Raw genomic sequence first — 17,782 nt, forward strand, 5'->3', positions numbered from 1 at the left:
TCGTATTTCAATATTTTTATTGTTTTTATTAAACATTTGTCTTGCAGTCTCAGCCACTTTTCCAGATGGATTAAAACAAGGCTTTGGAACAATATAACAATAGTTGCATCTATTAATAATTACCAAAATACAATATGGTTCAGTGATTTTAAACTTCTGACTGATGAAAAACTCAAACCTTTGGTAATAATTGTGGTTAAAGTTAAATGTACTGTATGCTTTTTTTTTTTCCAATCTGTCCTATTTTTAAAAAAAATGTAGTGACCGATAGCAAAAGATCTTTGTTTTAATCATGTAATTGTTGAGTGGCAAAGAGCCATATCCGTAATATTTCTCTCTATTTAAATACTATGAAATTATTGTGTGACAACACCCACATAAAGCTAAATATAGTCCGTTTAGTCAGTAGATTTTTGCTGTTATTTTTCAATACTAAAGCAGGTCAACAAGACAAGACAATGTGATTAAGTCAGTATTTGACTTGGCGAACACATGAACCTTTTGTGTATTGCATACTTTTTTTTAAAACTTCAAGAGAACCATGGCTTACAGAAGATTCAACTCTAATGAAGTTGAGAGAAGACGTTCACAGAAGGAATGTGGTACGGTGGTGGGTGAACTTGTCAATCTTTGTGCTTAAATAATATCACGGAATAAGGTCAGATTGACCCCTATTCACTTTTGCTCTTAATTGCATCATGTTTCTGACCAGTTCACTCTCTCTTCAATTGTCACTCCAAAAAAAGCACAAAAAAAAAAATGTAATACCGTTTACTTGTAATCAGAGAGTATGACATACAGACAATCCACTGTGGATTTACAATTCAAAATCCTCCTAGAACAGAGGCTACAAGAAATCAAAATTGTGCATATCGCTAAATCACTGATGGCAGGGGAGAAAGCAATTCACTTCCAGTGGCACTAAAACAGATGTAAGAATAATAATGTTGACACAATATTCAAAAGTTTGATCCAATAAATGTTGTAGTAAATGGTTAATATTTAAAGGGGAGTTTACAATTTTACCAAAAATCACATTTTGGCATATTTTTTAAAACAGTCATTATGACTTGACAGTCAAAAATAAAACTTCAAACCAATAGCATTTACTGTAATAGTAGCATTCCATAAAGAATAAAGTTTTTCCGGGATGGCAAGGTAACAGGTCAGCTCTGGGCCGCAGGGTGTGCCCGTTATCAGTGTGCCAGTGAGTGCACAACAAATGATTGCCACACAAGGCACGCCTTCTGTTTCTGATTGGTTCTTTTTTCTTGGGTGCAGTGGTTTCTTGCACATCACGTGAGGCACAAGATGGGGCCAGAGATGGGTGATTTCTTTTTTTTGTTTTTTTTTCCACAAATCATATTTATCCTGTACGAGTGCTAGGTAATAAAGACTATTGTATTAACAAATACGTAGGACAAACTTTTTTTTTTTTTTTTAATGAAAATTGGAAACTCCCCCATTTTAGCAAACCTTCATCCATCCATTTTCTGAGCCACTTCTCCTCACTACGGTCGCGGGCGTGCTGGAGCCTATCCCAGCTGTCATCAGGCAGTTGGTGGGGTATACTCTGAACTGGTTACCAGCCAATTGCAGGGCACATAGAAACAAACAACCATTCGCACTCACAGTCATGCCTACGGGGAATTTAGAGTCTGCAATTAATGCATGTTTTTGGGATGTGGGAGGAAACCAGAGTGCCCGGAGAAAACCCACGCAGGCACGGGGAGAACATGCAAACTCCACACAGGCGGGGCTGGGGATTGAACCCGGGTCCTCAGAACTCTAAGGTTGACGCTCTAACCAGTCGGCCACCGTGCCGCCGCAAACCTTCATCTGAACGTGAATACTGAAATACTGTTTCATGAGTTCTTTACTGGATTACAGATTACAGAATGCAACGTATGCATACATGCCATTCAGTTTATTTGGCACTCACTGCTGCCATTTGCACAACACTGATAAGAAAGTGGATTAAGACTGTAGTTGGAAGATTACATCAGAGACATCAGAATTTTGGAGGGAGGTGAGTGGTGTGGGGGGTGGGAAATCTAATCTTTTCTTGTTTACCTTCAGTGAAAAACAGCATGAGAGTTAATCCTGTCAGGAGACTGTCTTTCTCATTTGGATTCTCCCTCCATGGCGTCACATCCAACAATAACAAAATGTAGTCTTAAATAGTGTTTGGTAGTGTTAAATAGTGTTTGTTTGAGGTAAATGAGCTTGGATCCTCCATGGCAGCTAGCAGCAGCCTGGAAGTGCCCACCTTCTTGATTTTACACTTTACTGCTCCAAAGGGATGTTGGGAACAAAATATAGGAGACAGACCACAGTAGATAGTATACACAAGCAGGAGGGAAGAACGAGCAGAACAGCATGACGACCCCTAAGCAGACAAAATGAAAAGTGGGAGTGGGGGAACAAAAAATATAATTTCGTTAAGAGAGGATATAAAGTGAATGTCAAAGAAATGAGAGACAGGAGCCAGGCCCCCAACATACACTGCATATCGTGCTGTTGATATATACTGAATATGGGATTTTTATATTTGATACATAGCAGCAATTCAATTGCAAAATTGTGTGTAAAAACACGTTTCCCTATTAAGAGTGATTTCTTTGGTGACAAACATGGTAAAAAGATTACTGAATTTGTAAGTGGTTGGTTCTCCAACCTGCCAATGAACTCAATAAAAATGAAGAATGCAGCATTCTACAGTACAACGGTCCAATATTTTATTCCGGTAAAAAAAAAAAAATATCTGATTCTCAATGCTGCTCTGAGTAACAACATGAAGGTAGAAGCCTTACTTTGACACACTGTGTAAAGGAAATATTTGAAATTGGAACTGATCAGGCAGCGCACGACTGGTTTGCACATCTGCCTCACAGTTCTGAGGATGGGGGTTCAAATCCCGGCTCCGCCTGTGTGGGGTTTGCATGTTCTCCCCGTGCCTGCGTGGGTTTTCTCCGGGTACTCCGGTTTCCTCCCACATCCCCAAAACATGCATGGTAGGTTGATTGAAGACTCTAAATTGCCCATAGGTGCGAATGGTTGTTTGTTTATGTGTGCCCTGCGATTGGCTGGCGACCAGTTCAGGGTGTATCACGCCTCTCGCCCAAAGGTAGCTGGGATAGGCTCCAGCACGCCCGCATCCCTAGTGAGGATAAGTGGTACAGAACATGGATGGATGGATGAACTGATCAATACTTTTAGGCACCTTTTTGTGTATGGACTGGTTCCAACTTCAAATATTACTTTTATATACAAAAGTAAGGCTTCTACTGATTTTGAAAGTGAAAGATGAAGTTTTGTTTGAGGTTGCTGGGGTCAAAAGAATCTGCATATGTCCGGTTGCAATTGTGCTCAGCGCTAAACAGTGAGCGTTTTACAGGAACAACAAACTGATGTCTTTAACAAATCCACTTACCAATTCACAATTGATTGCATTGAACTAACATAATATTATTCATCACATTGAAGTACTATAAAATAATAGCATTGAATTAAAAGGCTTTAGTAAATGGACTTACCCCCAGCATAGACAACCTTCTTCCAAGCCTGGGACTCCAGCACTCGGTCGTGAGGGTAGAAACTTTGACTAATCATGAAAAGGATCATGGCCACAGCGATGACTCGCAGCATGGCCGTGTTGCCGCCCGACAGCAGCGAGGCACTGGCTAGGATGGCCGAGGAGTAGATGCATGGCAGTCCACGATACATGAACGGAATCCCTACAAAGCAAGATGAAGAATTCTCGAGTTCAGGGGTTCTCAAACTGGGATCCGGGGACCCCCAAGGGTCTGTGGGCTGTGGGTTGGGGTTCCGCAAAATAATTTCCAATAAATTGTTTAGCCATAACATTTTTTAAAAAGTGTATACCTTACAAATGGGGACTGGTACGCTAATAAAACAAACATACAGTACTAAACCAATTACTCCTCCCTACCTTTAGCTTTGGGCCAATTAAAAGCTCTGATATGACTGTGACGTATCACATTACCTTTTCATCCCCGCATCAGTCACTTTACGCAAAATTCTGTCACTTTACAAGTGACTGATGCAGAGCATTTATAGCTCTTGACAATGGATAAAGTTTTAAATACATCAAGTGATACGAAACGCTAAACTGAGAAAATATAAATATTTAGGTTGAAATGTTAAAAAAAATAGGTACTTTATCTTCTTTGTCTTTTGGCTTGTCCCGTTAGGGTTCCCCAGAGAGTGTGTTGTCATTTTTCATTCTTCTGCAGTCTACTCTTTAACACCAACTGCCCTCACGTCTTTTCACACAACATCGATCAACCCTCGGTCATCGTCTTTCTACCAGTATACATTCTCCTCTCGGTCTGGTCGCTTTAACTTTGTCTCCAACACATCCAACCTTGGCTGTCCCTCTGATGAGCTCATTTCTAATCCTATCAAACTTGGTTACTCTTACAGAGAACCTCCACATCTTCATCCTCACCACCTCCAGTTCTGTCTCCTGTCGTCTCTTCAGTGCAACTGTCTCTAATCCGTACATCATGGCTGACACCACCACTGTCTTAAAAAGCTTTCCTTTCATCCTACCTGATACTGTTACATCACAGAACACACCTGACACTTTCCTCCACCCATTCCAACCTACTTGGATCTGTTTCTTTACCTTTTTTCCACTCTCATCATAGCTCTGGACTGCTGACCCCAAGTATTTAAAGTCGTCCACGGTCACTGTCTATTCTCCCTGTCGCATTACTCTTCCCCCTTTTATTCATGCACATACTGCATATTCTGTCTTTGGCTAATCTTCTTTCCTCTCCTTTCCAGCGCATTACTCCACCTGCTCCTTGTTGTCACTGCAGATCACCTTGTCATCTGTGAACATCATGGTCCATTCCAGTCTAGCCTCGATGGCCACTTTCCATCACCATTGCAAACAGGAGGAGGCCTAGAGCTGATCCCTGATGCAGTCCCACCTTCACTCCCGACTCCTCCGTCACACCCACACCACATTTTACCCCTGTCCTACACTGTAAAACCTCTTACTGTAGAAATTACAGTGTTTTACTGGCAGCAGTAATCCTGTAAGATATTGCAAATTAATTCAGCATAATAATGTAAATTAATATCCAGTAAATTAGCACTGTAAATTATAGTCAGGTGGCAGACGTCGAGTGGAAGTTGTCCAGAACTTGCTGGCTGGCAGGAACATTTTTCTTTGCGGCGAACAAAACAATGGGAGCTACCTGTACATTTTTCTGTCCTCGTTCCCATGATGAAACATGGTTTACAGTAAAAATGGATCACAGTAGAGCTGTATTTTTTGGGGTTTTGCTCCAATGGTGCATTGCGTTTTACAGTAATATACTGTACGTCACAATAGAAATACAGTATAATATTGGTCCAATTTTACTGCAAAGGCTCACAGTGTAGAGCTCTCTGCACTATTCTTCTCTGCCACGCCAAACTTTCTCATGCAATATCAAAGTTCCTGTCTAGGTGCTCTGTCATAGGCTTGCTCTAGATCTACAAAGACAGATTGCAGCTCCTTCTGACCTTCGCTGTACGTCGCCATCAACAAATAATGCAATAATGCATACTTTTCCATGGCATGAAACCATACTGCTACACACAAATACTCACTTCTGTCCTGAGTCTAGCCTCCACTACTCTTTCCAATAACGGTAACCCTCTTCTTTTTCTTCATCTTCTTCTTCATCTTCTTCTTGCTCATCAACTTTATTTTGTCTTTATTCAGTTTAGCTACTTACAGAATGTTGAATTGGGGTTAAGATTATGAGGGGGTCATTGGAAGAATTTCTACCAGGTAAGGGGGTCCCTGGACCCATAAAAAACCTTGTGCCATCTCTTCCCCCTCAAGAGAATAAAAAAAGGCATATGCATTCAATGGAGGCATCCCATATATATTGAAAAGAATGCTTGAAGAAGGGACACAGAAACCAAAAACCCTGCCAACTCATCATCTATGCACTCTACAGTAAGTGTGTTCAGAAGCAACGCTCAGTTTTAAAGACTCACCACTTGAGAAGAAACAGAGGCGAACAAAAACCGAGAGGGCGTAGCACATGCACAGGATGTTATCCAGCAAGTCAGGTGTCCTCAGGAGCAGGGATGTAGCAATCCCGAATGTTGTGAAATCGGCAAAGTCATCCAGCTTTGCACCTTGAGAAAGAATGGGGGGACAAAAAAGAACAGTTACAATAATTATTGCGCTTTCTTGGACAGAATGTTCTGCATGCTTAACGGCAATGTGGGAATTTCAGCGTCAGCAGCCACTCAACAAACAACATTCTCCACTGCCTTTTCTCTTTATCCCTCAGGAGAAGCAAGCGTGCATTTCAGCAGAAGAGGAAGAGGTGAGTCGGGCCACAGCTGGAATGAACGCGATGGTATTCTGCAGCCCAGGGTCAACCATTTTAACAATTTCAGATATGCAGAGAACCCAAAGCAATGGGATAACATGAACAATTGAGAGGTGATCCAATGGAATTTGTCTGCCTGATCACAAAGTTCATTTGACATAATACGTGAGGGGCAAAACAACATCCACCTGCACAGTCAAGCAGAAAAACACAGCACCGACACAAAGAACTGTGGGTGATGCACCTCAGAACTATTTTGGGCTTTTGAGAAAAAGTGCACGGTTATTGTGTCTGGCGAGTGCTTGCTGAAGTGCTGAGCTTTTAAAATGGCAAAACCGCACAAAAACTCAAAGCACTAACTCCCGTGTTTAAGAGGGAAAAGGGGCGCAGTGGCGTGCTTTAACGGCTGCGCAGATTCTCCCATCCACCTTTACGCGAGGTTGAACAAACTTTAAAATGTGGGTGTTTCATGTCAAATCTAGCCTGCCGTGTATTCTCCCATCAACTTAAGCACCCACCACGCGCTTCAGAGGTCGTACGTCACGCGTCTTGTGAAGGTGAAACATCATATTGCACTTGAGGTTTGGGTGCCGTTACAATATATCCATCCATCCATTTTCTGAGCCGCTTCTCCTCACTAGGGTCGCGGGCGTGCTGGAGCCTATCCCAGCTGTCATCGGGCAGGAGGCGGGGTACACCCTGAACTGGTTGCCAGCCAATCGCAGCGTTACAATATATGTCAAACATATTCATAATATTGTAAACGAGACTTACAGAAAGCAATCAAATGTATTCAAACTGTCACTGTTGTGAAGTTTTTCCTTTCTTTCTTTCTTTTTTCATCGCAGTCTCGTGCAGTATGCCATCGTTGGGATACACCTACACATTGGCTTGAAGGCTCAGCTCACCCCCATGCCTTATTGGTGCTTTAACAAGCTAATTGATTTCAGCAATCTAAACCAAATTCCCCAACAACCATAACCACACAGAGAGACTGAACAAAAAATATAGTCGCTCTAAAACGTGTCATTTACAGTGTTTAAGAGAATATCACAGCTAGCAGACATTTTCACAACGTTTTTTTTTTAAATTTTTTATGACAACTGCGTGGAAAGATCCTGCTGCAAACATGTTGCTGACCAGCATATAAAGGGACACTGTGTAGGGATTACTCCCACTAGCGTTGAAATTGTGCATTACATCAAAACAAATAGTGCACTCTGGACCCTCAGTTTTTTCAAACACGTACTGCAACAACGGTAGAACAACAACACTGTTTAACAAAAACGAATGAAAAAGTCAACACTGCATAAATTCATGCTCATTTATGCAGTGTTGACTTACTTGTAGAGGAGAAAGCTGGCAACTTCAGTTTCGAGATGGCAGACCGTCATGGTGCTCCCCTACTGGGTCATCACTCTTATGTATAAATAAATCTAAAATTCTTCGCTGACAAGAATGTATCAGATTATTACTAGAGGTCATAATAAACCAATGATAGCACATGTATAAACACAGACATTGATTTTGGCCAATAAAGAACTAAAAATGTTACATAGTGTCCCTTTAAAGACAAGCCTTTGGAGTTTAAAATAAATAAATAAATATAAAAAAATATAATATAATATATATATATATATATATATATATATATATAAAACTAGATCTGATTATTTATATGCCTACATGAAACTGGTAGGTTTTTACTGATGGACCTTTAAACATGCATTGAGTCACAAGCATAGAATTCTGATTAAATTACTTTTGCTGAATTATTTCATTTTTTTATTCTGAATGGGAGAATCCATGGAGATGAAAAGTGCACAAGTCCAGGCCCTTAACAAAAGTGTTACGCGCCAAGTTGAGAATATGGCCACCAGTAGTTAGAATTAGGTTGATATGTTATTGATCTAAAAGAAAATGTGTACACAGGGACCAAAATCTGCTGAAAATGATACCTGGTAAAGCGTTACCAAAAATACATAACAACATGTATTTTGGCCCCAGCTTAGACGAAGCAAAATGTGTAGGATTCTTAACATATAGCAATATGCCATGAAAGTTAACCGAAGCTTGACTAAAAATTAAATCTGCTAAGAAAGCAGCAAGGAGCGTGTATCATTAGTTGAACTCAGCTATGTTGGCCATATTGCCCATCCATCCATTTTCTATACGGCTAATGCTGTTGAGTGGAGCTGCAGTGTATCCCAGCTGACTTCACACATGGAGACAGACACCCATTCACATTCACACCGTCACTAAGTGAGAACTGAAGACCATGCTGCCTGCACGTAAGTCAATTTAATGAGCAACTGGCCATGTACGTAAAACTAGATGTAGTTCTAAAATTACCAAAAATCTCCTGAAAGTTTGAGGATGGATTTAAATTTGGGTGGTAGAGTGCTAACAGGAAATGTGATGAGAGCTGAGCTGATAACTGTAAAAATGTTAAACTATATCCAGGTATGCTAGAGTATATATATATTACCTTTTACCTCAGCTACCTAGTCATGGTTTGTTGATTTGTCGAATGTAAATCAATTAATAAAGAACATTTAATTCTAACTTTAAAAAAAAATGTGTTTAAACCTGAACTTTAATGAATAATGCATTACTTAAAAGCGATAGACATTCCGTCTCATACCTCCGTTTATCTTTTACCTCCTGTTACAGACTTTGTAAGACAATCCAGATGAGTAAATGCCTTAGTCTCCTGCAGCTGGGAGCTGTGTGTTTTGCCAAACTGAAAACTTGAACAAAGCACTGAGCAGAGAGCTTGGCCAGTGCCCCATTTTAAGTTGATCTTTGGCAAGCTATCGACCACAACACTCCACTTACCCAGGGCAGAGCAGGCGTCAAGTCGCCTGGCAACAGCTCCATCTGCCAAATCCAGCAGGTAGCCAATAAGAACCAGCCAACATGCTGCATGATGGTGCCTGAACAAAACAAAGTTACTGTATTTGAAAGCAGCAACATACAAGAGGATACGTCAATGTTAAGCCTTCAAAAAGTGTCTTGACCTTATTTATTCTGTCTTTTATAGAACTTGGAACTTGTTTTAAATGTTTGGGTGACCTAACTCATATAACCCTTAAGGGGCAAAAAACAACATTAAAAGAAAACCCATTCAAAAATAATTTGGTATCTTTCCTTAATATATCCCTAAGTTTTAGGACGAATATGTTCTGCATATCATGTACACAATTAATAAAATGCCCCCCTAATAAATGAAAGGGCACACCCTCTTATAAGTGTGACATGGCTGTGTTCAGAAAATTTTTTAGAACACATTTTGCCACACGTGCACTGCTCATAACCATGAGAACCTTATACAGTACCTTCAGTGAAGCATGGTGGTACTAGCATATAATATTTTGGCACTGGCTTCAGCTGGAACTGGGGCCTTAAGGTGGAGGGAATTACGAACAGTTTGAAATAGCTGTCAGTCTTAGCACAACACCTTCAGGCTTCTGCTAGAATGCAAAAAAATTTAAGTAAAAGCCCACTAGAACAACTGAACTTTGTTTGTGGTTAATCAGAGGCACTTTAAATGGTGTCAGGTGTGTGCTGACAAATGCAGCCCTATGGGGGGCACAAGCCAGTGCAAACTTTAGGCCGGTCCCAAGCCTGATAAATGCAGAGGGTTGCGTCAGGAAGGACATCCGGCTTAAAACTTTGCCAAACAAATATGAGCGTTCATCCAAAGAATTCCATACCGCATCGGTCGTGGTTAACAACGTCCACCACCGGCGCCGTCAACCTGCAGGGCGCCGTTGGAAATTCAGCTACTGTGGGTCGAAGTCGAAGAAGTGAAAAGCGGGTTCTTCGGCAGAAAGAGAAGAGGAAAGCACAGAGCCTAGAACTGAATGTGAGGACTTTGAATATTGAGACTATGACAGGAAAATCTCGGGAGTTGGTTGACATGATGATTAGGAGAAAGGTTGATATATTGTGTGTCCAGGAGACCAGGTGGAAAGAGTGTAAGGCAAGAAGTTTTTAGGGTTTAGCTAGGTTTAATTATTTTACCATGGTGTAGATGGGAAGAGAAATGGATTCTGGGTTATTTTGAAAGAGTTGGCTGTTGAGAATGTCTTGGAGGTGAAAAGAGTATCAGATCGAGTGATGAGGGTGAAAGTTGAAATTGAGGGTGTTATGTATAATGTGATTAGTGGCTATGCCCCACAGGTAGGATGTGACCTAGAGGTGAAAGAGAAATTCTGGAAGGAGCTAGACGAAGTAGTTCTGAGCATCCCAGACAGAGAGAGAGTCGTGATTGGTGCAGATTGTAAAGGACATGTTGGTGAAGGTAATAGGGGTGATGAAGAAGTGATGGGTAAGTACGGCATCCAGGAAAGGAACTTGGAGGGACAGATGGTGGTAGACTTTGCAAAAAGGATGCAAATGGCTGTAGCGAACACTTTTTTCCAGAAGAGGCAAGAACATAGGGTGACCTACGAGAGCGGAGGTAGAAGCACGCAAGTGGATTACACCTGGTGCAGACGATGTAATCTGAAGGAGGTTACCGACTGTAAGGTTGTGGTAGGGGAGAGTGTGGCTAGACAGCATAGGATGGTGGTGTGTAAGATGACTCTGGTGGTGGGGAGGAAGATTAGGAAGACAAAGGCACAGCAGAGAACCATGTGGTGGAAGCTGAGACAGGACGAGTGCTGTGAAGCTTTTCGGGAAGAGGTGAGACAGGCTCTCGGTGGACAGGAGGAGCTTCCAGAAGACTGGACTACTGCAGACAAGGTGATCAGAGAGGCAGGCAGGAGAGTACTTGGTGTATCTTCTGGCAGGAAAGGAGAGAAGTAAACTTGGTGGTGGAACCTCACAGTACAGGAAATCATACAAGGAAAAAGGTTAGTTAAGAAGAAGTGGGACACTGAGAGGACCGAGGAGAGGCGAAAGGAATACATTGAGATGCGACATAGGGCAAAGGTAGAGGTGGCAAAGGCCAAACAAGAGGCATATGATGACATGTATGACAGGTTGGTCACTAAAGAAGGAGAAAAGGATCTATACAAGTTTGGCCAGACAGAGGGATAGAGATGGGAAGGATGTGCAGCAGGTTAGGGTGATTAAGGATAGAGATGGAAATATGTTGACTGGTGCCAGTAGTGTGCTAGATAGATGGAAAGAATACTTCGAGGAGTTGATGAATGAGGAAAATGAGAGAGAATGGAGAGTAGAAGAGGAAAGTGTGGGGGACCAGGAAGTGGCAATGATTAGTAAGGGGGTAAGTTAGAGAGGCATTAAAGAGGATGGAAAATGGAAAGGCAGTTGGTCCTGATGACATTCCTGTGGAGGTATGGAAGCATCTAGGAGAGGTGGCTGTGGAGTTTTTGACCAGCTTGTTCAATAGAATTCTAGCGCTTGAGAAGATGCCTGAGGAATGGAGGAAAAGTGTGCTGGTTTGGTGCCCATTTTTAAGAACAAGGGTGATGTGCAGAGCTGTGGGAACTATAGAGGAATAAAGTTGATGAGCCACACAATGAAGTTATGGGAAAGAGTAGTGGAGGCTAGACTCAGGACAGAAGTGAGTATTTGCGAGCAACAGTATGGTTTCATGCCCAGAAAGAGTACCGCAGATGCATTATTTGCCTTGAGGATGTTGATGGAAAAGTACAGAGAAGGTCAGAAGGAGCTACATTGTGTCTTTGTAGATCTAGCGAAAGCCTATGACAGAGTACCCAGAGAGGAATCGAATGTTGAGGATGGAGCTGCCAGGCAAGAGAGTTAGAGGAAGACCAAAGAGATGGTTGATGGATGTCGTGAGGGAAGACATGAGGGCATTTGGTGTTCGAGAGGAGGATGCAGGAGATAGGCTTACATGGAAAAGGATGACGCGCTGTGGCAACCCCTAAAGGGACAAGCCGAAAGGAAAAGAAGAAGAAGGTGTGTGCTGACAGTTCCTTCAGCACCGTGGTCAGATGTGCTTGAGTTGTGCTTGTTTCACACTGAGGCATATACAATGATGTCCTCAACAAACATTATCGCGATTGGGCCGAAGGCCAAATTTATACCGTCCACCACATGTACTGTATAGACCGCGCACCCCTACTCTCTCCTGCAAAATCGAAATTGGTGCACTTTTAAAGTTTTCAGTGCACGTGCGCACCTGTGCACTACTTACATGTACCCCTGTCAATCGGGAACTTTTGACTCACCCATCAAGACTGCTGAGGATGGAGGCCATGCCCATGATCATGTTGGCAACTGATAGGGCATTTGCAGCATTTCTACGAGCAAACTCCTTGATCTGGAGTCCTGTGGCCTGATCACTGAGAAAGAACTTGTTGGTGCACTGGAAGAGACCTAAGACCATATGACAGTAGCAGTTAGTAGCCATCTGGGTGACCCTCTGACAGACTCAAGCTAAAAAACCCAACCCACAACCATACCGGCTTAAGTGTCTAAATGTGAATCATTTGTCCCAGTCTGAGCCAAATCTCTGCTGTAAAATGTGAAAAAAAGTAAAAATAATACATCTAAATCTAGAAAAAATAAGTTTAATTGATATCTGAAAAAGCCCTGCGATTGGCTGGCGACCATTTCAGGGTGTGCCCCGCCTCTCGCCCGAAGATAGCTGGGATAGGCTCCAGCACGCCCGCGACCCTAGTGAGGATAAGCGGTATAGAAAATGGAGGGATGGAGGGATGGATATTTGAAAAAAAATGTCCTACTGGATATTAGGTGACACGTTATATGAAACTGAGTCTCCTGTCTAATGTAAAAGAAACATTACTTACCAAGATGTATGTTTATTGGACAGACACTGACCATACAATAAACAGTATTCATCCATTTTCAGATCAAAAGAATGCATTAATTTAGTCAGGGTTGTGCAGCCTCCAGCATGCATCATTAGTGTCCCCCTCCCAGCTACTCTCACACAAGCTAAGGTTCATTAGGTTTTATCGTTACATGCATTAATAAGTATTTGACAAAAGCTTCACCGATATAGTCAAACATTATCAGGTGTATCTCTCTAACACGCACACGCACGCACGCACGCGCGCACACACACACACACACACACACATTCACACACACACACGGTGCTCGTGTGGGTTGACAAACAATGGACATTTAGGTAACTACTACACACACCATTGGCTACAGTGACAGTGTGAATTGCAGCAACTGCATTGACACATACCAGACGTGAGATCAATTTGTCTGCTAGCGCCAATCAAAAGTGGTGACCTTGTACAATGTGGCAGCAGCTAATGGATCCAATCTATTGATGAGTGCTATACTGTAGCATGGGTTTTTACATATAGAAAAAGCTTTCCTGCATTGATTGAGTTTACTGCAAAGAGAACATACACTAGAAGTGTATTTTAAATAGGCAATATGTTTTCTTTAGACTTAATTGTGTTACACTGATTAAATTTTGCAATACTGATTATAGTAACAGCTACATCCACTAAATCAACAAGATGTAATGAATGCTGACACCCTGCAGCTTGCCCTGGCCAGAAAACTGTCTCTGCCCCCACAAAGAAATGTTTGTTTTCAATCCATTTTTGTATGGCTTTCTCTCATGTCATAGTACCGTCCAAGACAGTGTGCTCAGATTATGACCTCAAAAATTACAATGTAGATTTAAATGTTGCGTTACAGCAACCCATCAAGTTTCACGCTGAACTTCCTGTGATTCCAAAGGCAGGGCAGTTCAAGAGACTCTTCATCTGAAAGAAAACAGCGGATGAGACAAGAGCACACAGCCAAGAACAACTTTTTAATTGAAAGCATGCTTTTATTTCACTGTATTCTATTTTTGGGCACTAAGTTCCCATTCAGCATTACACCTGAAAATAGTGTCAGGCCCACAGACTTGTGAGTATGACAAAAGAGCAACATGCAGCTCATGTTTGAGGGGCATTCTAGTTGAGACAAAACAATGCCACTGGAAAAAGGGTAAATCCCAACCAACACAGATTCAGCCAATTTCAAGCAGGTCATTTGGATTGCTGCCTATAATGAGTGCAAAGAATGATGGGAAGTTGCGTAGGACCCTACTGTTTCACCTAGTAACGACTAAAACACTTCATCAGAAGACAGGAAAAGACAAATTAATAAAGGGTAGCCATTATATGAAATTAATGGTTAAAACAACATAAGATAAAAATCCAGGCTCACATGCTGCATGACTACATGCCGGTTTACAAAGAACTCCATCCCATTTTATTCATGAATGAGTCCCCAGTTTGCCCAGACAAGTGCACAGTAATCCAGAATAGAGGGAGGAATAATCAGTGGACCTACCGGAGGAGGGTGTCAGCAGGATCATGACTGTCTCTGAATCACAACAGCTGAAAGACAACGGGAAAATAAATGAGAAAACGTTCCAAATATTCCAAACGTAATTAAGTCTCATTGTATTGAAGTCAATCAACGTTTAAAACTTCTTATCCCCCGCACTATTGTTAAAGGGTTGCTTTTCATTCCCAGATGACCGAAGAGCCACTGCTTCATTTAAACACCTCCTCGAAAATTTGGCACCTGCTGATGAGGCGATGGCGTATAGGGCTGCATCATCAGCACCGACCATTTTACTTGTCCACACATTTGTCGTGCTACTGTCCCAGCAGGTCCGTGCAAATGCAATCATATAAATGATGTAACGAAGGAGACAAGATGTCTGCAGGCTGTTGCAAGTGGCGCAACTGCGTCACAAACAATACAAGCCTGTTTGCTCTTTAAAAGCGGCATTTTGCGTGACTATAGGTTTATCATCGTACATCACCTTACCTGAAATAAGCGCCACGTAGTACAGAGTACACAAATGAAACGATAAAATGCCTTTAAACACCCCCCGAACTCTGCGCTGTTTCTTCACTGCTGTCACTGTTGTGACTTTTTTTCCCTTTTTTAAATTCTGCCAGCAGCATTAGCAGCACGTCTACCTGTTAACGTCGCAGAAGCATCACCGACGCGACCTTTTAAAGAGCAAGGCGAAATGTACTGGAATATTCCACCGGAAGTGACGCTTCCCAGGCTTCTATTTGTTTCCATCAAGTTGCGCTCCGGCGGTCATGATGGTCGAGCGCAACATTTGTAAAACAAAGCGTGCAAGAATGTGTGGGGACCGGGACAAGTGCAATACTCCACATTCGTGACATGTTTGCCCACGCAGAGCAGGCTTTAAAAAAAAAAAAAAAAAAAAAAAAAATGCTGCAATACAAAATAAGACTGTTTTTTGGGGGTGAGGGGCATGCATACAATATGTTTAAATATTTTCACGAGTCTTGTGGAGGGTGACCAATTAGTTTGAAGACAAACAAAAACAAAAAAACTTTTATTTCAATATGTGAAACTGTACAAGAATGACTGTGGGGAAGACGCTCGCCTGCCCCCACCCTTGGGTAAACTACCACCCTTTCCCCTCATGATTTTGAATATTTGCTAGTGCTATATATATTTCTGAGAAAATATGCATATGATCATCTACAAGCTACCGAGCTGACTTCGTCACGATATTAGCATGAAGCTTGACCTTTATATTAAACTGTAGCCTGTGTACTGTACACGTACGTGTGTGTGTGCGTGCGTGCTTGTGCGCCTTGGTTATCTTATTTGAAATATAAAGTTACACTTCTTTTAAACAAATCTTTGCAATTGTATTTCACAGCCAGGCATGCGCACACATAGAACTCAAGTGGTGCTCAATCACCAATTGTTATTATTTTTTTAAATTTTTTCTTCATTCAACAATATTTCAAAAAAATAGGCAACACTCGCTATACGGGCTTGCAAGCATAACACTCACATTCACATACCTGTGGTATGCAAAGATTTTGTTTTTACGGTGGTCTGTAGTCTTTTTAAACTTCAGCGCAGTGGCAGTACGTGTATACCGCCCCACAGCAGCGTCATATGTGCAGTTTGGCCCACACATAGTGAGTGGCCTTTTGGTGAGAGTCAGCCTTCGTAGTGTATAGTGCCTTTTGACAATACACCTGTCATGGTCTGTGTTTTGGTTTGGGTTGTGTTTAGTTTTGTTCCATGTTTTCCTGTGTTCCATGTTTGTTGTTGTGTCCACCTGTTCTCGTCTACTTTGTGTCGACCAATCAGCTCTCTCCAGCCACTCGTGTCTTGTCCAGGTGTTCCTCGTTGTCTCGTCAATCTGTTTGTATTTAGTTCCCTGGTTTCATCTCTTGAATCATTTTCATAAGAAGTTCAAACTGCGAGGCCACCTGTCTCATCATATTGTCCTGATGCCTTGACAGTCCCTCTAGATGAAGGTGGAGGGCAGCATCCTGCTTCGAGAGGCGTTGACCCTGCGCTTGAAGGGCTTTGCGCACCGGGTTTGAGTCTGCTGGGTCCATGTTAGGGCCAGTTCGTTGTACCTTGTCGTCGCGTTCCAGCATTCCTTGTTTCCACGTCACAGACTCCTAGTAAGACTTGACCCTGTTCCGATTATCGACCTCGCCTCTTTGCCTCATGTTTTTGGATACTGTTGCCTTTCTTGGATTGCCTCCCTGTGTACTGACCTATGCCCGTATATTAAACCTCTCTTTTTGGAAACTGTCCATTTGTTTTGGAGTCGTGACATGTTTGCCCTCGCAGAGCAGGCTTTAAAAAAAAAAATGCTGCAATACAAAATAAGACTGTTTTTTGGGGGGGGAAGGGCATGCATACAAATATGTTTAAATATTTATACGAGTCTTGTGGAGGGTGACCAATTAGTTTGAAGACAAACAAAAACAAAAAAAAAATTATTTCAATATGTGAAACTGTACAAGAATGACTGTGGGGAAGACGCTCGCCTGCCCCCACCCTTGGGTAAACTACCACCCTTTCCCCTCATGATTTTGAATATTTGCTAGTGCTATATATATTTCTGAGAAAAATATGCATATGATCATCTACAAGCTACCGAGCTGACTTCGTCACGATATTGGCATGAAGCTTGACCTTTATATTAAACTGTAGCCTGTGTACTGTACACGTACGTGTGTGTGTGCGTGCGTGCTTGTGCGCCTTGGTTATCTTATTTGAAATATAAAGTTACACTTCTTTTAAACAAATCTTTGCAATTGTATTTCACAGCCAGGCATGCGCACACATAGAACTCAAGTGGTGCTCAATCACCAATTGTTATTATTTTTTTTTAAAATTTTCTTCAACAATATTTCAAAAAAATAGGCAACACTCGCTATACGGGCTTGCAAGCATAACACTCACATTCACATACCTGTGGTATGCAAAGATTTTGTTTTTACGGTGGTCTGTAGTCTTTTTAAACTTCAGCGCAGTGGCAGTACGTGTATACCGCCCCACAGCAGCGTCATATGTGCAGTTTGGCCCACACATAGTGAGTGGCCTTTTGGTGAGAGTCAGCCTTCGTAGTGTATAGTGCCTTTTGACAATACACCTGTCATGTGTCTTGTGGAGGGTGACCAATT

General features: G+C 41.9%; 1 protein-coding gene across 7 annotated transcripts; it reads right to left on the minus strand.

The window, feature by feature from the left end:
• Window positions 1-15,436, minus strand: tmem269 (transmembrane protein 269). 7 transcript variants are annotated; one of them, XM_061793904.1, is made up of 8 exons: window positions 15,281-15,382; window positions 14,640-14,686; window positions 13,968-14,062; window positions 12,536-12,683; window positions 9,207-9,304; window positions 6,025-6,168; window positions 3,537-3,737; window positions 1-2,389 (listed from the first exon to the last, which is right to left on the minus strand). In XM_061793904.1, exons 4-8 carry the CDS (start codon window positions 12,574-12,576, stop codon window positions 2,280-2,282), a joined length of 594 nt encoding a protein of 197 aa, XP_061649888.1. In that variant the 5' UTR covers window positions 12,577-12,683; window positions 13,968-14,062; window positions 14,640-14,686; window positions 15,281-15,382; the 3' UTR covers window positions 1-2,279. The 7 variants fall into 7 exon arrangements, with proteins under 7 accessions (XP_061649888.1, XP_061649884.1, XP_061649858.1 ...); XM_061793900.1 differs by lacking the exon at window positions 13,968-14,062 and having other exon boundaries at window positions 15,281-15,436; XM_061793874.1 differs by having other exon boundaries at window positions 12,536-14,062; window positions 15,281-15,383.
• Between the last annotated feature and the right edge of the window lie 2,346 nt (window positions 15,437-17,782).

The sequence above is a fragment of the Phyllopteryx taeniolatus genome, chromosome 1 (assembly GCF_024500385.1).
Source record: "Phyllopteryx taeniolatus isolate TA_2022b chromosome 1, UOR_Ptae_1.2, whole genome shotgun sequence".
Lineage (NCBI taxonomy): Eukaryota > Metazoa > Chordata > Actinopteri > Syngnathiformes > Syngnathidae > Phyllopteryx > Phyllopteryx taeniolatus.